General features: G+C 42.5%; 2 protein-coding genes and 1 pseudogene across 2 annotated transcripts; all 3 read left to right on the forward strand.

Annotated features, from left to right (window-relative positions):
- Nucleotides 1-178: 178 nt before the first annotated feature.
- On the forward strand, nt 179-7,177 carry LOC124674284 (glucose-6-phosphate 1-dehydrogenase 2, chloroplastic-like). Its single transcript, XM_047210323.1, has 10 exons — nt 179-266; nt 3,171-3,406; nt 3,496-3,590; nt 3,695-3,809; nt 4,124-4,329; nt 4,550-4,699; nt 4,777-4,897; nt 5,180-5,409; nt 5,750-5,950; nt 6,735-7,177. Exons 2-10 carry the CDS (start codon nt 3,182-3,184, stop codon nt 6,982-6,984), a joined length of 1,593 nt encoding a protein of 530 aa, XP_047066279.1. The 5' UTR covers nt 179-266; nt 3,171-3,181; the 3' UTR covers nt 6,985-7,177.
- Nucleotides 7,178-8,444: 1,267 nt separating this feature from the next.
- LOC124675543 lies at nt 8,445-12,202 on the forward strand. Its single transcript, XM_047211625.1, has 4 exons — nt 8,445-8,877; nt 11,046-11,148; nt 11,596-11,760; nt 11,853-12,202. Exons 1-4 carry the CDS (start codon nt 8,594-8,596, stop codon nt 11,982-11,984), a joined length of 684 nt encoding a protein of 227 aa, XP_047067581.1. The 5' UTR covers nt 8,445-8,593; the 3' UTR covers nt 11,985-12,202.
- A 2,589-nt stretch (nt 12,203-14,791) lies between these two features.
- Nucleotides 14,792-17,237, forward strand: LOC124673353 (annotated as a pseudogene).
- Nucleotides 17,238-24,731: the final 7,494 nt, after the last annotated feature.

The following is a 24,731-nucleotide window of genomic DNA, read 5'->3' on the forward strand; positions in this document are numbered from 1 at the left end:
CCATTTTCCAGCGGCTCTTCCCTCATCACCACCCCCATCTTCTGAGCGAGTGTGTTGTCGCCGACGGCCCGCTCGTCACTCGTCAGCACCGTCTCTCACGGTGTTTGTCTAGCAGCGCATCTACTTACGCGACCTGGCTGAGTGGCTGTATCCCGCCGCCGCCGTCCGTCGGCTATCACCTCGCGCACCCAGGACCAGGGAGCACGGGGGAAACAACTTCCCCTCGAGCGTCCTACAGAAGCTACTGAGATTCTGCAGAAGCAAAGGTAAAAGACAGAGGTGACAGAAATTTGAAGAAAAAAAAATTCATCCATGTTCTAGAAAGTCCGTATTCAGAAGAAAAAAAACGATGTTGAAATTCCTCTACTAAGATAAACTATACATTCTGAAATTATATACCACACCCGAGAGTTCAGAAATATGTGAAGTTGCATATCATCTGCATCCTTGAAGCTAAAATTAAAAATCCAGCTCATAGCCGCGGCGTCTCTGAATCAAGAAATTATAATGGAAAACACACAGTTCGCTTTATATATATAATTTTTTTTGCAGTGGGAGCCTTTCCCACTGTTTTACCTCAAAAAAGATAATGGAAAACACACGTGATTGAAATTTTAGATACCGTGGTGGCAGACATGGTTCAAGAGATTTTTCATTGATCAACCTATTTCCGTAAGATTAGGATCATGAAAACATACACAACATGACAAATACATGAATCATGTATCAAACAAAGGATTTAAAAACATAAAGAATTTATAGACTTGTGCGTTTGATTTGCCTGAACATGAAAAGCCCATGAATCCTAATAAGCATTGTCAAACTAAAGAGTTACAATTTGTGACATTATATGGCACTAAAGACCCATGTTATTGTTTACATTATAATATTGAAATGAGGTCCAAGTTCGTGCATTTTTTCCTTGACTCAAGATCAACCAAATATTTCCTTTTTATTTTTCTCGGTGTCACTCCTTCAAATGAAATGAGTGAGTAGAGCGAAAAAAGTTCCATCGTTTCTAGCCGCGGTGGCTGCGGGCCTCTGTAGGTGGTACGGCTCTTCTCCCGTGCGGTGCTGTTGGCGGGCTTTGCTGTGAGGGGGCGGCTGCCCCGGATGAGCTTGTCTTCACTCCGGTGGCAAGGGCTATATATGGTGGTGGCACGGTGATGTGCCATGCACGTCCTGTCGGTGGTGGGGGTGGCTGTTGTCTTCATCCATGGGGGTGCAAGTTGACTTTCTTGGAAGCGTCGTCGAGGGCTCCTATCCTCGCCCCGTGGTCTTGCCTCCAAAGGGAAATCTCTGATCCTTGGGACGGCACGATGTTGCGTCATTCTCCTCCTTTGCGGCATAGTTTCAGAGTAGGTTTCGGTTTAGGGACTAGTGGATGGCAGGCTGCTGAGACGGCTTGCTTGGTGGGCGTTGCGAGCAGTTTGGCAACGATGATGCGTTGAGCAGAGTTTGGGTCGCGGCTCGTGCTTTGTTAGTCGGTTGCTGCCGTGCCCGATGGGTTCTCTCGTGCTTTGTTGTGTCTCTTCGTAGAGTTGAAGATGCGGTGGAGTGTCTCCGTGTGGCAACGATGGTCGGTAAGCGCGCGGTGGTCGTTGTGGAGGACTTGGTCGGTGTAAGCCTAACATATTTTTCCGTACAAAGGTCGCAGTTAAAATTAGAGGTGTCTCTGGTTGACGCGTGTGGCTGGCTGTTGCCTGTTGGCATTTGGTCAACTCGGTTTCGGTGGTGGTAGTGTATATATTTTGAAATGGAGATAATTTGTATATGTATTAATATGTTTTTGTTGTTGATCAAAGTTTGCCGGGGCGTCGTATTTCATGAATTCATTGGGTTTGTGCATCGCTGCAACTCTTTATTAAACATGGCGCAAAAAAACGTTTCTTCTTCTTCGAAATAAAATACGGAGTAGAGAAGCTCTTGACTTTTTGTGAGGGAGAAAAACGTGAGGTGACGAAGTGGGTTTTGGCACCCAGGAGGGCCAAAAGCCTCCCCTTTCCGGCCGGTCAAACCCCCGAACGCCACCGCAACTGTAGTACGTGCCACCCCCCACCGGTCACCCTCGCCGCCACCTGCGCCGCCGCGGCAGCCATTGCCCGACCAGACCGGCCGCCGCCCGCAGCCGCCGCCAAGGGGCCACAACTCTTTGCGTTTCCGCCCCGATCGCTCCCACTATTTTATTCCTCCTCCCCCCACCCGGCCTTCGGCGATCTCAAGAGCCCCCCGCTCCACCAAACTTTGGCTCTGTCTCCGTCTCCCTTCGATATCCCCGATAAAACCTCCCTCTCCCCATCTCCGTCCATCCTATCGCCACTTCAGCCAGCCGGCCTCGTCATCTCCGAACCAAGCAGCCACAGCGACAGCAACAGCCACCGAGCGAGGCGGGCACATGGCGCTCTCCTGCATGAGGTGCCCGGCGGCCGCCGCCGGCGGAGGAGCCGTCGCGCGCCGGGGGGCCGGTCCGCAGCCGCCGCCGCCGTCATCCGTCGCCTTCTCCTTCGCCAGATGCGGCGGCGCCGGGAGATCGGCCGCCGCCGCCGGGTGGCGCATCGAAGCCGTCGCCGGGAAGGGAGGTGGGCTCTCTGTCTGGACTTGCTGTGCCGTGGCCTGTTGTCGGGTTTCGATTCTCGCCGCGATTGTGGGTACTCAGGGGATGCCGTAGGTGAGGCGGGCGCCGGGTTTGCTCCGGGGGGATTGCTCATGTAGGGAGTATACTTCTCTTCGATACAATTCAGCTTACTAGTCAACCTAGAGCCCTAGATTCTTCAGCTGGACCGCCGTACGCTCGCGTGCTTGACTTTTGCGCCTTGCGAGCTTCCTCCTCGCGCTCTGAAATCCGTAATACGCCGCTACCACCAACATCCTCATTCCACAATCCTACCTACGTTTGCTACTTTGGTGCACGGTTGCCAACCTTACTACTACTGTCTAAAACGAAGCGAGCCACCCTTTTTTTTCCGGCTAGAAATGTCCCATCCGTTTGTATCTTAAACGTGCAATGCCTAGAATTAGCTGTCAGGTAATCCTGGACTACCTGCCTCATTTTGATCTACCGTCTTCCAGCATGTAGGAGGAGTCTTTCATGTGAAGAAGCACTGTTACTAGCTATCTTACAATGATACCCAATGGCTGTTTTTACTGATTTTGCACTTCATCGTCGTCAGTGAAAGGTGCCATGGATACTGGCGTGGAGAACGCTGCCGCAGCTTCTGCCCCGCCAAAGGTGGAAAACGGGACTCCTTCAGCAATAACTGTCGAGGAGTTTGAAGATTTGGCCGCTCTATCGAAAGACGATGAGGCTTCTGTTAGCATCACTGTGGTTGGAGCATCTGGCGACCTTGCCAAGAAGAAGATATTCCCTGCCCTTTTTGCTCTCTACTACGAAGATTGTCTTCCAAAGGTTTGTGTATCTCCCTCTCCAACCTAACCTAGGGCTCAATTTTAGCCACTTCAAAGAAATAATCTAATGTAAAGTGTTCTCTTCTGTAGCATTTCTCCATCTTTGGCTATGCACGGAGCAAAATGACTGATGCTGAACTGAGGGACATGGTTAGCAAAACACTGACTTGCAGGATAGATAAAAGGTGATTATCATGGGAGAACTTGTGATCATAGTTTATGACCATTGTTAAGTAAATTAACCCCATGAAGAGACATGCATATTCGCTGAACTGCTCTTGTTCCACAGGGAGAACTGTAGTGAGAAAATGGAAGAGTTTCTGAAACGATGCTTCTACCATTCAGGCCAGTATGATTCAGAGACAGATTTCATGGAGCTTGGCAAGAAGATTAAAGAACATGAGGTTTGTACATGCCACTTCAAGTCTAACCGAGGATGTGTCAGTTATTGTATTTCTAGGTTTGAGGTTACAGTGCTTATGCTTGCCTAGATAAATTCTCCGCATGACCTTTTGCCACTGCCTTAAGCTTGCTACTCTTCTTGATAATCATTATTTCATTCTAAAACTCCAGTGCTTAAGATATTGTTCCTTTCTCGTTTTTTTTTTCTGAAGAACTGAAATAGTATGCAACTTTTTTTGTACAACTTAATTAATCCATTTCCATTTAGAAAACGAATGTACTTATAATCTGATAAATTCTTGCTCTTTATATTCAGGGTCCCAGAGTTTCTAACCGTCTTTTCTACTTGTCAATACCGCCAAATATATTCCTGGATGTTGTAAAATGTGCAAGCAGATCAGCATCGTCTGAGAATGGCTGGACAAGGGTAATTGTTGAAAAACCCTTTGGCCGGGACTCAGAGTCTTCTGCTGCACTAACGAGAGGTCTGAAGCAGTATCTGGTAGAGGACCAAATCTTCAGGTGATTCAAGCATCTAGCTTAAATTACAAGAATTGGCCATGTTTTCTTGTATGGCTAATATAAATATAACCCTCACGTCCCTTACCCAGTAAACATCAAATAGTCTGCCAATTGGAAGGCGACACGATCCCTTAGAAATTCGAGAGCATGAGATGCATGATAGCTGTTTTCATAGGCTGGGACATCTAGAATGTTGTGCTCACTTATATTTGTCATGCAGGATTGACCATTACTTGGGAAAGGAACTGGTGGAGAATTTATCTGTCCTCCGCTTCTCGAATCTTGTTTTTGAGCCTCTGTGGTCAAGGCAATATATAAGAAATGTGCAACTGATATTCTCAGAAGACTTTGGCACTGAAGGGCGAGGAGGGTAATTATATTTTACATCATTTATGGTACCATGCTACTACCTTTGGATTTCTCTTACCTTGTTGTTGAATTATGCAGGTACTTTGATAGCTATGGTATTATCCGCGACATTATGCAGAATCATCTTCTTCAGATACTAGCTCTATTTGCAATGGAAACTCCTATTAGCTTGGAAGCAGAGGACATACGGAATGAGAAGGTTTGTGCCTGTTCCAGGTTACCAATACTTGCAGTTTTGAGGCAAAAACGGGTGAATTTATTTTACATTTAAAAACTGTTTTATGTATATTCTGTTACATAAAGCAACCCACATCAATCTTTTTTTTATCTTTACATACTTCAAAGCAGCATACATCAATCTTGCCATCTACATTTTATGTGAAATGAGCATACTGATTCTAAAATCACCCCTTAATGATTGTCAATATTATTTTTTTGAACCTTAATGGTCCTCAATATTGCCTCCATATATTCCTTTCAGGTTAAAGTTTTGCGCTCCATGAAGCCCTTGCAACTGGAAGATGTGGTAGTAGGACAGTATAAAAGTCATACAAAGGGAGGTATCACATACCCTGGATACACTGATGATAAGACGGTGCCCAAGGGCAGTCTGGCTCCAACATTTGCTGCAGCTGCACTTTTTATCAATAACGCTAGATGGGACGGAGTTCCTTTTCTCATGAAGGCTGGGAAAGCTTTGCATACTAAACAGTAAGTGTACTTTACATTAATTATCAACACAACATGATGCAAACACTTGACCATATGTTTACTTTAGCTCATATGTTAAGGTTTGTTGAATGCTCAAACTCTTAATGTGGAGGAATTTTTTGTTGTTTCTTTTTACATGTTTATTTCGTTTTAGTGTTATGCAGTTGGACCAACTTATAGCTCATATGAACAAAACATAAATTGAAATAATATTTCTTAGTGTTGATCTTGTGTTAATAACACCGAACTGTTTGATTGCAAAGTTTCTTTTTTGGGTTATCTTTTATGCCACCGATCCTGACTTATGTTGCATTATGCTTGAAAACTAAACAAATTTCAGGGCTGAGATTAGAGTACAGTTCCGTCACGTTCCTGGGAATCTCTACAAGGGGGCTTTTGGAACCGATCTTGACAGGGCTACTAATGAGCTCGTGATACGTGTGCAACCGGATGAAGCTATTTACCTAAAAATTAACAACAAGATTCCTGGCCTTGGTATGAGATTAGATAGAAGTAACTTGAATCTTCACTATGCAGCAAGGTAAGATGAAGTTTCCAATAGTTTTATATTTGCGCATATATGTTTGCTTTTTTGGAGAACCAACATACTGGTCTTGATGCTGTACCTAAAATGCTTCTCTCTTTACATGTAGACAAATACTTTACAACATTGTACCTCTAGCATTTGCTTGTTTATTTTGTTTGTTTGTTTAGGCCTTAGGCTGCCTGTGTAGTTGTAGCCATGAGTGAGATGTAGTATGAGATGTGTCTCAATATATTTTGAACATATGCGATGTGAATCTAGTACACAAAGTAACAACTGGAGTAGGTATCCATGTCTGAGAGATCAGACAGTGATAACCTGAAATAGGCTATAAGTGAAGGAGGGCATTAATTGGGAGGAACAGATGCACAACAGTTGGCCAAGTGAAATATACCACAACAGGGTCTTTGATTCACTCATATTTTGCTTGATTATAGAAGTCCTCCCCATTCAAATACTTAAGTATGCTAAGCTGTAACTGATAATAATACAATGCCTTACAAGGTATGCCACTACACATCATCGCGGATGCAAATTGCAGCACTTTGCAAAAGCTTTTGCTTTATCTATCTCCATCAGAATAGTGCCTTTGTGCTGGTGCTTTGACGTGTACATAATAGTAGTTTTTTCAGTGATAGTTTGCCATTTCCTTATTGGAGATGTGCGCTACTGTTTAGGCTTCGTGAGACACTACTTTTTGCAATTTGCATGGTAGTAACTGGAGTACCAACTTGCAGCTACTTTCTCATTATCTCTAAAGTGTTACACAAACTTGCTATAGGTACTCGAAGGAGATACCAGATGCTTATGAGAGGCTCTTGCTCGATGCCATAGAAGGCGAGCGAAGACTCTTCATCCGTTCTGACGAGTTGGATGCCGCATGGGAGCTCTTCACACCACTTCTGAAGGAACTGGAACAGAAGCGGACTGCGCCCGAGCTATACCCTTACGGAAGCCGTGGACCTGTAGGCGCTCACTACCTTGCCGCAAAGTACAACGTCAGATGGGGCGATTTGAGCTCGGAGGACTAGAAGCGTACTTACACAGATGATTCTAATTTTTCGCGGTGATTTTGCTGTTGCATTTCTGCAAAGGCATGCACACCCCCAGTTAGTGGGGCTGATGCAAGAAACAGATGAGAAATAAGGTGAGCAGTTGGTTGGCTTGGCTGTGATGCTTCTGTGTCGGTTCACCATGAATACATTTGTTGGGAAGGTTGGAAAATTATGGTCTCAAAGCTCCTTTTTGTTCCATTTGGTGATCCGGTTACCAATTTGGCAGGCTGATCTCATATGTTTATTGACCCAGCTTTGGCTGTTGTCATAGAGGTGCTACATTTTTTGTAACTATAAAATATTGCCTCTTGTCGGTTGTTCAATGGCACAGTTGTACTGTACAAAATATTCAGAAGCTGGTAGCTGAAGAAAGAACGGATCCTAGCTTCTGGTGCAGGTTACAGCGATAAGTGTAACAAGTTTTCTTTTAGACAAGTTTCAAGCATCAAATTTAGAATCGAATTCTGAACATTACTAGTACTTGCTTTCAGTCTGTTGACATCGATTTGACCGGTTGTTTTTGGTCTGGAATTACTGTGTCAAATTGAGCTCGTTTTGTTACTATGTTGTAGCTACTGATATTTTCTTACTGGCCCACTGGCCAGTACTCTAACAGTGATATTGCCTGAATAACTATCTGTGCTGGAGAGAAGGTAGAAATAAGTTTTGAAAAACACAACCTTGCCGTGACAGAGCAACCCAAACCCGTGGCAGGCCTTTAGCACGCTGTGCACGGTGCATCCAGGTCCGATCGTCCCAGCGACAGTCAAGTCCGTTGCCGGAACTCCTCTATGGTATTGAGAACGTCGACGTCGTTTTATTGTTGAAAATTATCTTGTTCCTTGCTTCCGGAATCGATGAAGAGACATCCAGGCGCTCCTGTTGATACGAGACAAATTCCCAAGAAAAGAACAATAATTTTCTGCATATCTTAACATGACTCCTCTAGTCCTCTTCATCATCACAGCATCACTTTTGACGACACAACTGGAGATGCTTTTACCGTGCACAGTACACCCAGGTCTGATCGTCCTAGCGACCGTTAAATCCGTTGCCCGAACTCCTTGACGGTATCGAACATCAAGGTCATTTCGATGTTGAAAACTCTTTGGCAGAATCCACCGAGAAGTAATTAAATCCAGGCAAAGGCTTGTGCAGTTACGTGACAAATTCCCGTGAAAAAACCCATATAAAATTGTGTGTGCGTTAGTCTTACTCACTCTCCATCACCACACCATCATGTATGGCGTCATCACCTGGCCAGGGCCGCCACTATTGTCAATCGATCAGTTGCTGGGATGCCCATGAAGTCGTTGCGAGGTAGCCGTCGTCACAGGTACCCTTCACTTTCTGCGAAGTGTCTCCGCACCTCAGCTACACCCTGCACTCATCTCGTCTCTTGCCCATCCTGAAAGTCCTCAGCTCAATCAATCATACTCCTATATTCTCCGCCTCTTGATTATCCTATCCCCTGGAGAACACGCATGCATATATCCACCACCGCGCGCCGTGCACGAAGTGTTTGATTAGCTAGTTGAACAGACAGAGAGCAGGAGGAGCAGTGTGTGACCAGACCACTGAGAATATGAAGGCTGCCGGACGCAGCAGCTTGTCGCTTCCGGTGGCGGTGGTGATCATCATCGCCGGGTGCTGCGGCCAGTGCGGCGCGCAGCTGCCGATCCCGGCAAGGACGGACGGGTTCGTGTGGGGGACGGCGCCGGCGCCGGCTTGGGGCGGGGCGGTGGTGGTGGAGGCCTTCTTCGACCCCGTCTGCCCCGACAGCCGCGACGCCTGGCCGCCGCTCCAGAAGGCCGCCCAACACTACGGCGCCGGCCGCGTCGCCGTCGTCGTGCACCTCTTCCCGCTGCCGTGAGTGCTTCAACTGCGTTCCACGCTCTCTGCGTGTTCTTCTCTCTTGCTTGGTGTGTAGGTGCTCCACCGATCCATGACGAATTCGTTTCATGTTTTTGAATCCAGCCGTGGGAAATGAGTTTCTGTAAATTACACGCGTAGCAAACTCCTAAAATTCCAAGTAGGTCTAATCATACAAACGTAGCTTCTGGCCACAGCTTGCTTGTCACACCGGCCAGTTTAAGACAAAAATGAGTTCGTCAGGCCGAGTAGGATGAGGTCAGGACTCAGGACTAGCGGAACACACTTCTAGACAAATGGACTGAGCCTCCAATGTTTTGTGTTTGTTATGTAGCTAGCGTCCATCAAACTGTACCCTAAAAAATGGAATCCAGTCGATATAGTTTGGCCGGTAAAAGAAATTTTACCGTGGACCATGGTATAATGTTACGATGCACTAGTCAACACAACCAAAAATTCGAACTAATACGACGTGACCTTTTATTGATTCCAGGTCTATGATTTTTTAATTAGTGGTAGAGTAATGCCATGCTTAGACCAGTAACTACTTCCCCATCCGTGAATAAGTATACATTTAGTTTTTTCTTAGGTCAAACTCTCTCAAATTTTACCAATTTTTTACAAAAAGTAGCAATATATGTGACATTTGAAGATAAATCTAGCGACACCAATTTAGTGTCATAATATTGCTATTTGTGAAAAAAAAAGTACCGCTTAGCAGTGGCCGAAAGAAAATATGTTTTCCTAGACACAAAGAAACCAGGTCTTATAATGTATGTTCAAGTATATTGAAATATGATTAGGGTTTAGAATATGTTCCATCAACTTCTCCAACTACGAGAGAGTGAGCCTCGTCGACAAAAGAAAGGGGGCATAATCGGAGTTGCTTTTCTCTTTCGACGAGAGTGTGCAGATCTTCTGCGTATTTGCTGGACAAAAAAAATATCTTCTTTCGTCTCAGGTCAATTCCCTCAGCCTCCACTCAAAAGGAAGGAAAAAGGAAAACAAAAAGACGTCCTAACCGTAAGACACACAAGGCGACATGAAGGGTTCTTCCTCTTCTGATATATGATGCCTCCATGCTACCTACTCCTAAAAGCACTGTCAAAAAAGTCATGAACAAAAATCAAAATCAATTTACAAGGCCAAGGAACAATCATCTAAATTCAAATTTGATATGTAGGCCATGGTTTCACTTGCAAACTGTATCATTGTCAAACGTCACCCTTTTAAATCCTCTCTCGAGTGATGCATTTAAAAAAAAGTAATGCATAACTACAACTCAATTTGACTTTGTTCAAGTGTGATGTGTTGAACTTATTTTATGTGTTATCAATTTATCATTGAAAATAGGTGTTAAAACTTTGGAATTTTGGGCACCAGATTATAATATAAATATCTCTAAAATACTAGTATAAACTAAGAACACAATATATTTACAACATAAACGGACAAAAAATATATTCACTTAATGACGAGAGATTCTAGGTTTATTTCCTGTAGGTTACGCTAAAGCACATAACCAAATAATAATAAAATTCAGATAATAGATTTTATGATCCAGGTGCACCTGCACCCTTAATTTCTTTTAGATATTTTCGCCGTACCATTTTTTTACAAGAAAGTCTACATTGTAGTATTGAAGTTTTGTTGGCCTGGAAAGTTTGGTGTTAATATGTTATGCCATTCGGGAAAAATAAAAGGGATACAAGTCAGTGAGTTTATATTCAGATATATTTGCTATTACTTGTTGATTTTGCACAGGTCACATACTACAAACTTTTCCTCTCATTCTTTTATGTGTGACATTGTATAATGTTGTACTGCACTCATGATTTTTTCCTTATTTTTTGGTAAATAGCAACTGCACAAAATCTCCAAAATTATTATGTTTAAATGTAATATCCAAAGTTAGTAGTGTGGCTGTAACCTAGCTTATTCTCAACTTCTCTAAAATTCACCGCAATGCGAACTTAACCTAGCATATATATGTCCACTAATTATATTGATTTTTTCCTTACTTTGATACCACCAATCTTTTCTTGCAAATATTATATAATACTTGTTGGTTGGAAATGTAAGTGCTCTTTTTCGGCAATGGTAAGGACAAGTTGACAAAAATATATACTGGTTTAGTGATGCAATTTTCTCTGTGAAATGTACAGTTACCACAGCAACGCCTTCATTGCTTGCCGGTCAATTCACACAGTCCACAAGATAAACTCGTCAGCTGTGTATCCACTACTTGAGAGTTTCTTCAAATACCAGGTTATGTATTTCCTGCTTCTTTATCATGCATTGTATCAACAAATTATGCAAAACTGGAGAAACAAGAGGATTGATTTAACCTACTTATGAAGTAAACACAACATTTTTTTAATAATTCTTAGAATAAAATATTCAAATATTTGGTAGTGCCAATAGTGTAGAGATGCACACCAAACTGACAGGGCAGCTGCATCTTTTAAGAGGCAAAGTGTGGAAGTTAAAAAATAAAGAGGCAAAGTCTTGATGTTGAAATACAAGCAAAAGCTCCATGCAAAAATAATATTTGCAAAATATTATAGTCCCGGCATGCACCATGACTTAGTGCATAGAACAAACACAATATGGTTTTTTTTTATCATAAGGAAGAAATACCTCTGAATTTAATTATGACATACCGATATCATAGACAATAAGATGGCGAGGAACTAAACATTGACAATATTTCAGGAGGGTTATTACAACCAACCGACATACACAAAATCAAGAGCAGCCGTTGTGGCCGAAATAGCAAACAACCTCGTTGCACCTGTAATTGGTGAAGCCAATTTGGCAGCATACAAAGCTGGTTTCAATGACTCACAGTCTGATCAGGCCACACGAATTTCTTTCAAGGTGTGTTAAACTTTTTTCGCACTGTTGCATGTGTATTTATATATCGTCTTGTTTTAGCCATATTATTCACTGAATTCCGCTATTTATTGTAGTATGGTTGTGCACGAGGTGTGACTGGAACACCCTACTTCTTTGTGAATGGCATACCGCTTTGTGACTCTGGCTCCCCTTTGGACTACAACAAATGGGTATCCACCCTTGATCCATTGGTGGGCAAGATGTAGGGACTTGTGTCTTGGTGCAAATGAACTTGAAAATAACCGAATAATGTATTGAGTAGAAAAGTGTTGATGGAACTACACAAACCGTCACAAATAATTTATGTAAGTTGAGCTTGTAATTTTCTCGAAGGCCACTGAAAGGTTTATTAGTTTAGCCCCTCATCAACAAAGGCTTGACAACTTCATAACTTATTCCAGTTATTACAAAAATTCGACAACTTCATAACTTGTCTTGATGGCCGTATTTAGGTTGAGAGTTCTAGTAGTTGTTCAAATATGATTTGATCTAGAAACCTAACTCTTGAGGAGGTGGAGATATTTGTTGATAATCGGATACTAGTAGCAGCATATAAAAACAGAGTTGGCATTAGGAGGTCTTCGCCACATAGTCTGTGCTGACTTGAATGTTTTAATACTAACTAAATACTTTTGTGATGCTATGAAAATACGAAAAGTTATTCAACATGTTAAGCCTTTGAACAACTCACTGATGTGCTAGGTTCAAAAAAAAAAAAAAAACTCACTGATGTGCTACAAGACATATTTGTCATTGTTAGTAGCATCATATTTAAGTGTTATCTTATGTAGAAGCCTTTCGACCATGAGAATGTTATAACAACCTCATCTTGGAAGGAATGATTTGATCTTATCAGCTGGTTAAACATAGGAGTAGGGAAAGTTAAGAGTCAGGTATGCTCGAAGGTATGGAAGCTTAATTAATGTTTCAAGAGTGGGATTTGTTTCTCCTCACAAAGGAGGGAGATCCGGGCCCTCTTGATATTGTGATGTCAAAATAATATATCTACACAGACAAAATGTGCTAATGATCATAGAACATCATAAATTTATGCCAAAAAAGAAGAGAGTAACTGATACCAGATCGAGGTTAATGATTATTGTGATCAAAGAGTTTGTAGTACTTAAAGTCTCACCTCAGGTGATCATGGTGGTTTCAGGGGGGGAGGGACCGAAAACATAGGGCACGATTGGTAGGCAGAAACCCTTTTTGGGCTCCGGGGGGGGCTTCATTGGATGGAACGGCCCAAAAACCATGTTCTCCACTTTGTTTGGTGTGCAAGGTCGCACCACTGTATGCATTTTTGGGCCTATTGATTGGTGGCATGCGAGAATGCAGAAAACGGCTATGACGATGCCAGGTTGTATGTTTGGTTCTACAAATCCTAGGTTTGTGGTCACCTTTACTCTTCGGTGGTGATCTTAACGTAGCACACCGCCGTGACACAAAGCACATCATTATGAGACACATCGACGAAACAAATGAACTACACATATATAAAACTGAGCCCTAGATACGTATGAATATCAGTTGTTTAGTTAACCACACTCATGGACTAGTAGTTTATCAGTTCACCACTAGTGCAAATAAACCGAGCCCTAGCTACATATGAATATCAGTTTAACATCACAAACGAGGGGATAGTTCTGTTGAAGTGTATAAGTAGATTGCCTAGCCCTTTCCACCAGTTCGGACTTTTGGTTCAAGTGGCTAGTGCATGAAGCTTAACATGGTATCAGAGCCCTAGGTCTCGAGTTCAAATCCTAGCTTTCTCAATTTATTCTAAAAAATCCCCGCAGCCTTGTCCCGTGTGGTCCCAGCCTCCCGCTGCCTCTTTGCCTCTCTACACGTGTTGACTTGTCTTCTCATCTTCCCGTCACACGTGAGAGGGGGTGTTGAAGTGTATAAGTAGATTGCCTAGCCCTTTTCATCAGTTCGGACTTTTGGTTCAAGTGGCTAGTGCATGAAGTTTAACATGGTATCAGAGCCCCAGGGTCTCGAGTTCGAGTCCTGGCTTTCACAATTTATTCTAAAAATTATCTCCTCTCCCCGCAGCCGGCCTCCCGCCGCTGCCTCTTTGCCTCTCTACACGTGTCGACTTGGTCTTCTCGTCTTCCCGTCACACGTGAGAGGGGGTGTTGAAGTGTATAAGTAGATTGCCTAGCCCTTTCCATCAGTTTGGACTTTTGGTTCAAGTGGCTAGTGCATGAAGCTTAACAAGTTCAACAATGGTGACCAATGAGAGTGAAACCTTCTTCTTCTTGCTTCCTTGTCAACCGTAGACATCATTTCTATCGATCCACATTGACCGAGCCCACTCATTCCTCCTGTTCTTCCAAGCCTGGATGTCTCCCTGCTCGACACCGTGGCCACCCCTACATCATCAGGAGTAACATCAACCTCGTATGGGACATATTCATCCACCCCATCCTAAGATCCAGTTGTGACGTATGCAACCTGCAAGAACAAGTTTTACTTGAGTGCGGGAAGTGTGGAATGACTTCTAGTCAAGGATTTTTAACCTATTTTTCAATGCAGCAAAAGCCCTCTCGATGGTAACCCTGAGGCTAGAGTGTCTAAGATCGAACAAATCCTCTGCATTCTGTGGTTTGTTCCTTGGAGAGAACTCGTTCAGATGATACCTTATTTTCCTGAAGGGTGGTAGGATTCCCGGCTGACACATAATTTGTGCTGCCTAAGAAGAGATAACACAGTTTGTAGGTGTAATAGATGACCCTCTAGGTTTTGTTGTATGCAAGTATATCATCCACGCAGACAAGCACAAATTTCCTTATGTATGGTGCAAAGACTGAGTTCATGAGGCATTGGAAAGTGGCTGACGCATTTGTAAGCCCAATGGGCATGGCTCGGAATTGAAATTGTCCGTGGTGGGTTTTAAACGCTGTCTTTGGTTCATCAGCTTCGACCATGCGAATTTGATGGTAACCTGTCTGTAAGTCCAACTTTGAAAACCAATGAGTACGGGCTAACTCATCCAATAGCTCATCAATGAATTGACCATTACTTGGGAAAGGAATTCGTGGAGAATTTATATGTCTTCACTTCTCGAATCTTATTTTTGAGCCTTTGTGGTCAAGGCAATATATAAGGAATGTGCAACTGATACTCTCAGAAGACTTTGGCACTGAAGGGTGAGGACGGTAATGATTTGTGTGTAATTTATGGTACCATCTTTACTACCCTTGGATTATCTCTTACCTTATTGTTGAATTACTCAGGTACTTTGACAGCTATGGTATTATCCGAGACATAAAGCAGAATCATCTTCTTCAGATACTAGCTCTCTTTGCAGTGGAAACTCCTATTAGTTTGGAAGCAGAGGCCATACGAAATGATAAGGTTTGTACCTGTTCCAGGTTACCAAGAAATACAATTTTGAGCGAAAAATTGGTTAATTTATCTTTTCCATTACAAAACTTTCTTACCTATATTCTGTTACATACTTTACGTTAAAGCAGCATATATCAATCTTGTCATCCTAACATGCTTTAAAGCAGCATACATAAATCAGTTATCTATGTTTTATGTGGAATGAGGATATTGATTCTAAAATCACCACTCATTGATTTTCAATATTATCTCCATATATTCTTTTTAGGTTAAAGTTCTGCGCTCCATGAAGCCCTTGCAACTAGAAGATGTGGTAATAGGAAAATATATAAAAGTCATACGAAGGGTGGCATTACATACCCTGGATACACTGATGATAAGATGGTACCCAAAGGGTAGTCTGGCTCCCACATTTGCTGCAAAAGCACTTTTTATTAATAACGCTAGATGGGATGAAGTTCCTTTTCTCATGAAGGTTGGGAAAGCTTTGCATACCAAACAGTAAGTGATCTTTAAATAGTTATCATTATGATATGATGCCAACACTTTGCTACATATTCATTTTAGCTTATATATTAAGATTTTTTTTCTTGTGCATATTTATTACATTATTAGTGTTATGCAGTTGGACCAACTTATTCTATATTTTAGGTCATCCCTGTGGATGTACTCTTAAGATATGAACATAACACAAATTAAAGTATTATTAATCTTGGATTGCTAACATGAAGTTATTCTATTTCAAAGTCTCTTTTTAGGATTATCTTTTATGCCACCAATCCTGACTCATGTTGCATTATGCATTAAAATTTTTGCAGGGCTGATTTCAGTACAGTTCCGACATTTTCCTGCAAATCTCTACAAGGGGGCTTTTGGAACTGATCTTGACAGGTCAACTAATGAGCTTGTGATACGTGTGCAACTGGATGGAGCTATTTACCTAAAAATTAGCAACAAGATTCCTGGTCTCGGTATGAGATTAGATAGAAGTAATTTGAATCTTCACTATGCAGTAAGGTAAAATATATTTTCCAACAATTTTATATTTGTGGGTTTGCTTATTTGGAAAGAACCAATGTAATTGTGTTGATGCTGTACCTAAAATGCTCCTCTCTTGCATATGTAGACAAGCAATTAGACGAAGTGACCTTTAGCATTTTCTTCTTTATTTTGTTTGTTTGGTTAGTGCTTAGGCTTCCTTCGTAGTTGTAGCAATGAGTGAGATGTGTAGTATATGAGATGTCTCTGAATTTATTTTGAACATATGCGATGTGAATCTAGTATGCAAGTCACAAGTGGAGTAAGTATCCATCTCGTATCCGACAGTGATAACCTGAAATAGGCTATGAGTGAAGGAGGACATCGCTTGCTTGATTATAGAAGTAGAACAGTTGGCCAAGTGAAACACAACAACATGACTTTTATTCACCCATACGTTGCTTGATTATAGAAGTCCTTCCCAGTAAATTACTTACCTATGCTAAGTTGTAACTAGTAATAACACAATGCCTTAAAAAAAAATTCAGACACACTCTTTTCCTTACGAAGGTACCTAAGGGGACTGGAAAGTTTTTAATGAGACGGCTTGCTAGCTTAATATATATTTGTGTTTCAAAAAAAACACAATGCCTTAAAAAAGGTAGGCCACTATGCATCATTGTGAATGCAAATATTGCAGCACTTTGCAAAAGCTTTTTTGCATTGTCTATCTCCATCAGAATGGGGTCTTTAGTGCTGGTGCTTTAATGTGTAGATAGAAGTTGTTTTTCCAGTGATATTTTTTCATTTTCTTATTGGAGACGTGACATTTTCATATAGCTGCCCTACTGTTTAGGTACCTAGCAAGACACTTGTTTGAGAGATTTACACGGTAGTAGGTGGAGTACCAATTTGCAGCTACTTCCTCATGATCTCTTATGTGTTACATAAACTTGCAAAGGAACTCGACAGAGATACCGGATGCTTACGAGAGGCTCTTGCTTGATGCCATAGAAGGGGAGCGAAGGCTTTTCATTCGCTCCGACGAGTTGGATGCTGCGTGGGAGCTCTTCACACCCCTTCTAAAGGAATTGGAGCAGAAGCGGACTGCGCCCGAGCTATGTGGCTAGGCGAGCAAACTATTGCATCTCAGTATCCACAACTATATAACATAGTGCATCGTAAACATGATATTGTGGCAAATGTTATGAGTTTGACTCCGTTAAATATTAGTTTTCGGAGACAGCTTATTGGTGATAAATGGGACCAGTGGATACATCTATGCCAAAGGCTAATGGAGATATCTTTAAATGAGGATCAAGACAAGTTCGTTTGGGGTCTAACATCATCATGGAATTTCACCATCAAGCCTATGTATGGTGATATGTTAAATAGCCATACAAGATATCTTCGCAAATATCTTTAGAAATTAAAAATCTCACTAAAAATTAAAATTTTCTTGTGATTTCTAAGTAAAAAAAATCCTTTTGAGTTGTGATAATCTTGCAAAAAGGAATTGAAATGGAAATACAAAATGTTGCTTCTGTGACGCTGAGGAATCAGTAGAACATTTGTTTATTTCATGCCCTTTTGCTAGACTTGTTTGGCGAGTAGTTTTTGCTGCATATAATATTCCACCTCCATCCAATATCATAAACATGTTTGGGAATTAGCTTAATGGAACTGACAAAACTGATAAAGTTAGGATTCGCATCAGTATTCGGCTTTATGTTGGTTAATGTAAAATTGCAGGAATGATATTGTTTTTTAACAGAAAGGATTCTACTAATTTTTTGCAGGTTATTCACACTATAGTCCATTGAATCCAGCTTTGGCGCTTCTTGCTCCCCGATTATGGGAATGCATGGTTTCTGGATGCAACCGCCTTCGAATGGTTGCTCATCATATTTTCTACCAGGCTACTTGGTGGCCTATTAAAATACTACGAGATGCTTAGACTTTCGGTGGTTGATATTTGTATCGACTCTCGTTGATTCATGAATTGTAAATTTTGAATATTCAGTTTTTAATAAAATATTGTGTGCATAAACCGATGCAGAGGCCGGGGCTATCCCCATTTCGAAGAAAAAAAACTACCTCGCAGCAAAGTGCAACGTCAGGTGGGGCGATTTGAGCTAGGAGGACTAGAAAGCATAATTACACAGATGATTCTATTTTTCGCGGGGATTTGCTGTTGCATTTCTGTAAGGCATGCACAGCCCCAGTTAGTAGGGCTAATGAAAAAAAACATATGAGAATAAGGTGAGCAGTCGGCAAGGTTGAGATGCTTTTGTCATTTCACCATTAGCATATTTTGCTGGGAAGAATCCCCGGTTCCTAAGAAGGAAATTTAAGATAGCGAGCTCATTTTCCCTGCTCCACTTGGTGATCTGGTTGCCAGGTTGATCATCTATATTTATTCGCTGCTTTAGCTGCGTTGTCGTCATTGCGGTAATACATTTTTGTTAGGGTTAATTATTGGTTTGCCACTACAGCCCGCGCAACACTCAGTTTTGCCACTAGAGCAGAATGGTGCTCAGTTTTGCCACTAGTCTGTGTGCAACGACTCGTTCCGTGAGTCTGCCATTTCATTCAGGTCAACGTCCTTGACTCGGCTGTTTCAGGTGGGACCAGGCGGAGACGCATTTGAAAAGAGGACCGGCTGTTTCAGGTGGGACCAGGCGGAGACGCATTTGAAAAGAGGACCGTTGCTGGCCGTTTCACGTGGGACCCACAAGGCAACCGTTGGAGCTCAACCCCATTTAAAATCCCTGATCGCGCGGCGGAGCTCGCAGCGGTGAGAAGAAATCGACGGGGTTGGAGACGGCGGGAGCTGCGGAGGGCGCAGCCGTCTGCCAGAAGCACCTCACGGTTCAGATCCCGCGCCACCTCTATCCATGTCTTCTTCTAGCTCCCGTGCCACCTCTCGGTTCGAGCTTCCGGTGCGCATGGAGATGCCGATCCTCCTCTCGTCCGCGGTGCCGGCGCCCGTTGATCGGAGGATTTCGCGCACACCGAAGAACACCAATCGTCCGTTCTACGTGTGCGGCAGCGAGAAAGGGGTAAGAATAGTGGAAATTTCAGTATTTTGTGCATAGTTTGTGCTCAGTGTGGTTGATCTCTTTCGTGTGCTTGCAGATAAAATGCTTCTTCGTTTGGGTCGATGTTTTGCTCCGTACGCTGATGAATCAGCTGCTAGATGAGCACGAAGAATGGTTGCCCATCTTGCCACAGACGACACGGGTCGCCGCGATAGCTAGTGCAGAAGAGACGCAGGGTGGAGCACGCATTGACAAAGATGTAGCTTTTGAGCTAAGGTGGATGAACCGGAAGATTAGAGAGCTCGAAGATCAATCAAAAATTTGGAATTACATTTGTGCATTTGTAGGTGGTATTGTTATCGCACTAGGTTTAATGTTGACATTGTATGGAAAGGCATGAATTTGTGATGAATTTGTAAGCTTCAAATTGTATGAACTTGTAAGCTTGAATTTGCAAGCTTGAAATAAATAAATCTGATCAAAATTCGATAGTGGCAAAGATTTGGCTTTGGGCAGATGAGAAGGGTGTTTAAAAAAACGGTGAAAAATGAACAAACAAAAAATGGTGCGGCTAGGACTCGAACCCAAGACCGCTTTGTTTGGTAGCGTGAAGGATTGCTCTGGTAACCAGTGGGGTGGATGGACAGATATTGAAAAGCAAAAGGAAGAAATCTAGCTATAGTTAGTTCTAGTTCGTGACTTGGTTTATGGTGTAAGGACGCATATGTTTGTTCTTTGTGTTTATGCACGCTGCTTAACCAAAAAAAGGGTGCGTCTTTGTTATTTCAAGCATTACGTGTTTGTGGTTTAGGTTGGAAAAATAATCAAACAAAAAAAGGTGCATCTTTCTGCATTTTTATGCGAGTGGGAAAAAGGGTGCATTTATCTGATTTCAAGCATTGCGTGTTTGTGATTTTTTGTTTCATACTTATATGGGTACCCTACTTATATTACATCAAAGTTCATACTTGGATCCATGTTTGTGATTTCATAATTCATACACCCTTGATATATTACATCGAAATCATAGAAAACTAAGATATATGAGATGCAAATATTGGTAGCCAGATCATCACGCAAAATAACTTAGATAAATTCGATACATAAGATGCTTAGTTCCACCATTACACGGAAATAACTTAGATAGATAGATGGGTACCCTAGATAGATAGATAGATAGATGGGTACCCTAGATAGATAAGTTCAGTGACACACGACTTGACACGACTCGACACGGAACCACATAGAAAATGAAAACGTAAAGCTAAAAAACATGACGAGCTTGACGAGAACACATCTTGGCCGCAGCACCGCCGCAGCACCTGCGCCGCACCACCGTCTTCACCAGCGTCTTCACTTGTAGTACGGGAGGCGAGTGCATAGGTTTCCCGGAGAAGAAGATGGCGTCGCAATCGGTGAAGACGTTGTAGGTGGTGAAGAAGATTGACTCGCAGCCGCACCGGAAGACCTCACCGAGGAGGGCGTACGCGTCAAATCGGTTGGCGAAGGTGACCGTGAGCAGCTTGAGGGCGACGCCTTCACGAGACTCATTGACGTAGTACATGACGGGCGAGCCCGGTGGGAGGTGGGAGAAGCCCTCGTCGAGGAACTCTCGAGTGAGCTCGATCTCGGTCCTCCACCTCGACTTTGCCCACACACGGAGCATGTTGTCGACGAGGACGTCCGCCGGATAGAGTAGCTCCGGCCTGGTGCGCGGACGGCGGAAGGTCGGTCCCGTGTACTGCATCTTCGGAGAGGCAGAGAGGCTCGCTTGAGTGCGTGGTGCTTTGGAGATGGAGAGGAAGAGAGGCTCGCTCGGTTGGTGTGTGGGAGAGGAAGAGAGGCCCCTTATAAAGAGGTTGGCTCATAATTCGGGTTCCTAATGATGAATTAACGCGTGTCTAGCCGTCTTCCAAAAATAATTATTGGTTTTGACGCGATCGACGATGGGATGGCCTGAGACGATGGCAAACGATGCGGCTGCATCGCTGCGAGAGCTGAGACGATGGCAACGCTGAGACGCTGCGTCGATGCATTAAAAGGCGTCGGCGAGTGCGTGGAAAGGGTTGTTGGCGTGGCGCCTGCATGGCGCATGCATGGCGCATGCATCGCAGGCCTAGACACGCGGGACGGCCCAACAGACCAATGGAGATTTCAGTATTCTTATAGCCCACCGCAGAAAAGAGAAAGGAACCAATCATGTTGAAGAACGAGGGTGTCCACGGATCGGCCCCGAAACGTTCTAGAAGGCTAGATCGGACGGCTGGCGTTACCGCAGTGAACGGTCCACAATGCAAAACAGAGCAACCCACGGATCGGTCCGGTTTCCTTCTAGAAGAACAGGGGTTAGCCGGTCAAAGTTAGGCTTTGACTAAATTTGAAATGAGCATAAAAAATTCAAAAAAAATTAAAAAAATGGAAAACCTTCTCACATAGACTTCTTATGTCATATACTACCCATTCTAGTTGATAAACATGGTCTACATGCTGTTCAACAAAAAAACCATGTGTCTAATGTGATATCTCGAACACTGGGGTACAAGTTCGAGGGTGAAGACAAGAGGTTTAGGGTTTGGAACATGAAAAGTTTCAAAAACCTCACCAAAGCTTCATTTTGGAGTGAATAACAAGGATCCATGCTTAGTTTTACAATTCCATGTTTCAAACTTGATAAAATGATGGTCAAAGTTAGGTTTGACTAATTTTGAAATGACCATAAAAAATTCAAAAAAAATCAAAAAATGGAAAACCTTCTCACATAGACTTCTTATGCCATATACTACCCATTCTAGTTGATAAACATGGTCTACATGCTGTTCAACAAAAAAACCATGTGTCTAATGTGATATCTCGAACACCGGGGTACAAGTTCGAGGGTGAAGACAAGAGGTTTAGGGTTTGGAACATGAAAAGTTTCAAAAACCTCACCAAAGCTTCATTTTGGAGTGAATAACAAGGATCCATGCTTAGTTTTACAATTCCATGTTTCAAACTTGATAAAATGATGGTCAAAATTAGGTTTGACTAAATTTGAAATGACCATAAAAAATTCAAAAAAAATCAAAAAAATGGAAAACCTTCTCACATAGACTTATTATGTCATATACTACCCATTCTAGTTGATAAACATGGTTTACATGCTGTTCAACAAAAAAACCATGTGTCTAATGTGATATCTCAAACACTGGGTACAAGTTCGAGGGTGAAGACAAGAGGTTTAGGGTTTGGAACATGAAAAGTTTCAAAAACCTCACCAAAGCTTCATTTTGGAGTGAATAACAAGGATCCATGCTTAGTTTTACAATTCCATGTTTCAAACTTGATAAAATGATGGTCAAAGTTAGGTTTGACTAAATTTGAAATGACCATAAAAAATTCAAAAAAATCAAAAAAATGGAAAAACCTTCTCACATACTCTTCTTACATGGAATAGATGTGTAGTGAACTTATTTGGCCAATTTAGACAAGATCAAAAAAAACTTGCTTAGAAATGAGGCCATTTACCCTACCTTTGGAGCTCTTTTTTAGCACATTTTGACATGAGTTCCTCAAAACATGTAATCTCATCACTCCAACATCATTCAAACATAGTTCAAACATGTACTCTAATCATTCCAATAGCATTCAAACACAAATACAACATTATTCATGAACTTTAGTTGGTTCCCACTCAATCATCTACAAAGCGTTGGGGCTTCTTCTTGGTCCTTGCGCTTCTTGCCACTACTTTGCTCCTTGTGATCCTTGTGCTCATTGCTTCTTTTCTTCTCCTCTTGGTTGTCGGCACCTTAACTACCTCAGAGCTCACTGCCACAACTTTGTTCGAACCTACAACAGAGCTGTACAAAACAAAGGGCGGTAAGATTGTGTCAAGTGATAAATGTACACTAGTATTGGAAAGATTTACATACCAAGTAGAACTCACAACCACAGAAGGTTGGACACCAACATTTGGAGCCTCAATTTTCTCCTCAATTGGATCATCAATTGGATCATCATTTCCATTATCAATTGGATCATCATTTTGATAATTTTGTGGCTCATCAATCGGATCATCAATTGGATCATCAATTTGATCATTTTGTGGCTCATCAATTGGATCATCAATTTGATCATTTTGTGGCTCATCAATTGGATCATCAATTGGATCATCACTTGGATCATCACTTGTAGCCTCCACTGCATCCTCATTTTGATCATCATTTTGCTCATCATTTGAAACATCAAAACACTCTCCGAACGCTGGATCTACTGCGTTATCATAGTACTTAGCGAAATGACCAGACCCACCACACCTTGTGCACTTACGTCTCCTCGGTCCAAGTCCAGCTCCTTCGCTGCGAGGTCTTATTCTACTTTTCCTCGGTCTACCCGTCTGCTCTCTTCGAACCGGAGGGCAAAGCTTAAAACCAGGGTCCACTGGATCCCATTGTTGTTTTCCCTCCAAAGCAGGTAAGGCATGTGCATATGTGGCTTTGAACTTTGCAACGAGTAGTAATCATGCACATACCGTTGTATGTTACCTCGCTTGACTCGACGAGTAGTGATGAAAAACAAAGCATGAATGCATGGCAACCCAGTTATCCGCCATTGCCTACAACCGCAAGTTCTAGCTTCTAAATCCACTCGGATATCTCCATTCCCTCTTCTCTTTATCCAAAAATGATACCTCTGCCGTCGTAGCTGAGCAACGAGTCATGTCCATTTCCAAGCCTCTTGTTTTCTCGCTTCAATTCATTCATCACGGAAGGGATTATAATGTGTCCCATGAATTTTGCCTCGGCTATTCCTGCTCGAACAAGAAATTTCTGCACGTATTCTACCCTTATCTTGTCAAGCAAATCCGCCAAATAAAGACCCTTTAGTTTTCGGATCATTGAGTTGAAAGACTCTGCAAGATTATTATGCACATAGTCAACTTTGCTCACTTCATCGAATTGGCTTCCGGCCCATAACTTGGAGTGGTGTGTTTCCAAGTATTCCTTCACTTTGTCATTTTTGTATAACTGCCTCATGTGATAGTTGTGCTTCTTCACACTCGCAAGTCAAAGATGCTGGCCATAAATTGTCGAGCATACACCTTTCCTTTGAATTTCTTCCCAAAATTTGCAGCAAGGTGACGCATGCATTCCCTATGCTCTACTCCAGGGAACACATTGTCCACGGCTACTTCTAAACCCTTGCAAGCATCTCGTATGAATTACCAACCCATTGGGATGTGCAATAGCCCGGCGCAGATTCTGCAAAACCAAGTCCAGCCTCTCCTCGGACTCGCCTCTATCACGCCATAAGCAACCGGAAATACAAAATTGTGTCCATCAACCGCACAAGCTGCTACTAACTGTCCTTTAAACCTCCCTGTGAGAAAAGTAGCATCAATAGCCAAATAGGGCCTGCAGCCTTCCAAAAACCCCGGCGACAAGCCTCAAAGCGAACAAAAACCCTTCTAAAGCACTCTTTGGTTATTGTCATTCCCCTCAACGTGTACTCCACGGTGTGGTGATCAATATCTACAATACTACCCGGGCTGGTCTTCTCCACTTCACCCTTAAATGAATACAACAGTTTAAAACTTTCCTGCCA

The sequence above is a fragment of the Lolium rigidum genome, chromosome 7 (genome assembly GCF_022539505.1).
Source record: "Lolium rigidum isolate FL_2022 chromosome 7, APGP_CSIRO_Lrig_0.1, whole genome shotgun sequence".
In the NCBI taxonomy this organism is placed as follows: domain Eukaryota; kingdom Viridiplantae; phylum Streptophyta; class Magnoliopsida; order Poales; family Poaceae; genus Lolium; species Lolium rigidum.

Coding starts and splice junctions, on each gene's coding strand:
- LOC124674284 (XM_047210323.1), top strand. CDS start 3,182: ATGGATACTGGCGTGGAGAACGCTGCCGCAGCTTCTGCCCCGCCAAAG. Junction 3,591..3,694: donor ACTTGCAGGATAGATAAAAG/GTGATTATCATG, acceptor CTTGTTCCACAG/GGAGAACTGTAGTGAGAAAA. Junction 5,951..6,734: donor AATCTTCACTATGCAGCAAG/GTAAGATGAAGT, acceptor AACTTGCTATAG/GTACTCGAAGGAGATACCAG.
- LOC124675543 (XM_047211625.1), top strand. CDS start 8,594: ATGAAGGCTGCCGGACGCAGCAGCTTGTCGCTTCCGGTGGCGGTGGTG. Junction 8,878..11,045: donor GTGCACCTCTTCCCGCTGCC/GTGAGTGCTTCA, acceptor TGAAATGTACAG/TTACCACAGCAACGCCTTCA. Junction 11,149..11,595: donor AGAGTTTCTTCAAATACCAG/GTTATGTATTTC, acceptor ACAATATTTCAG/GAGGGTTATTACAACCAACC.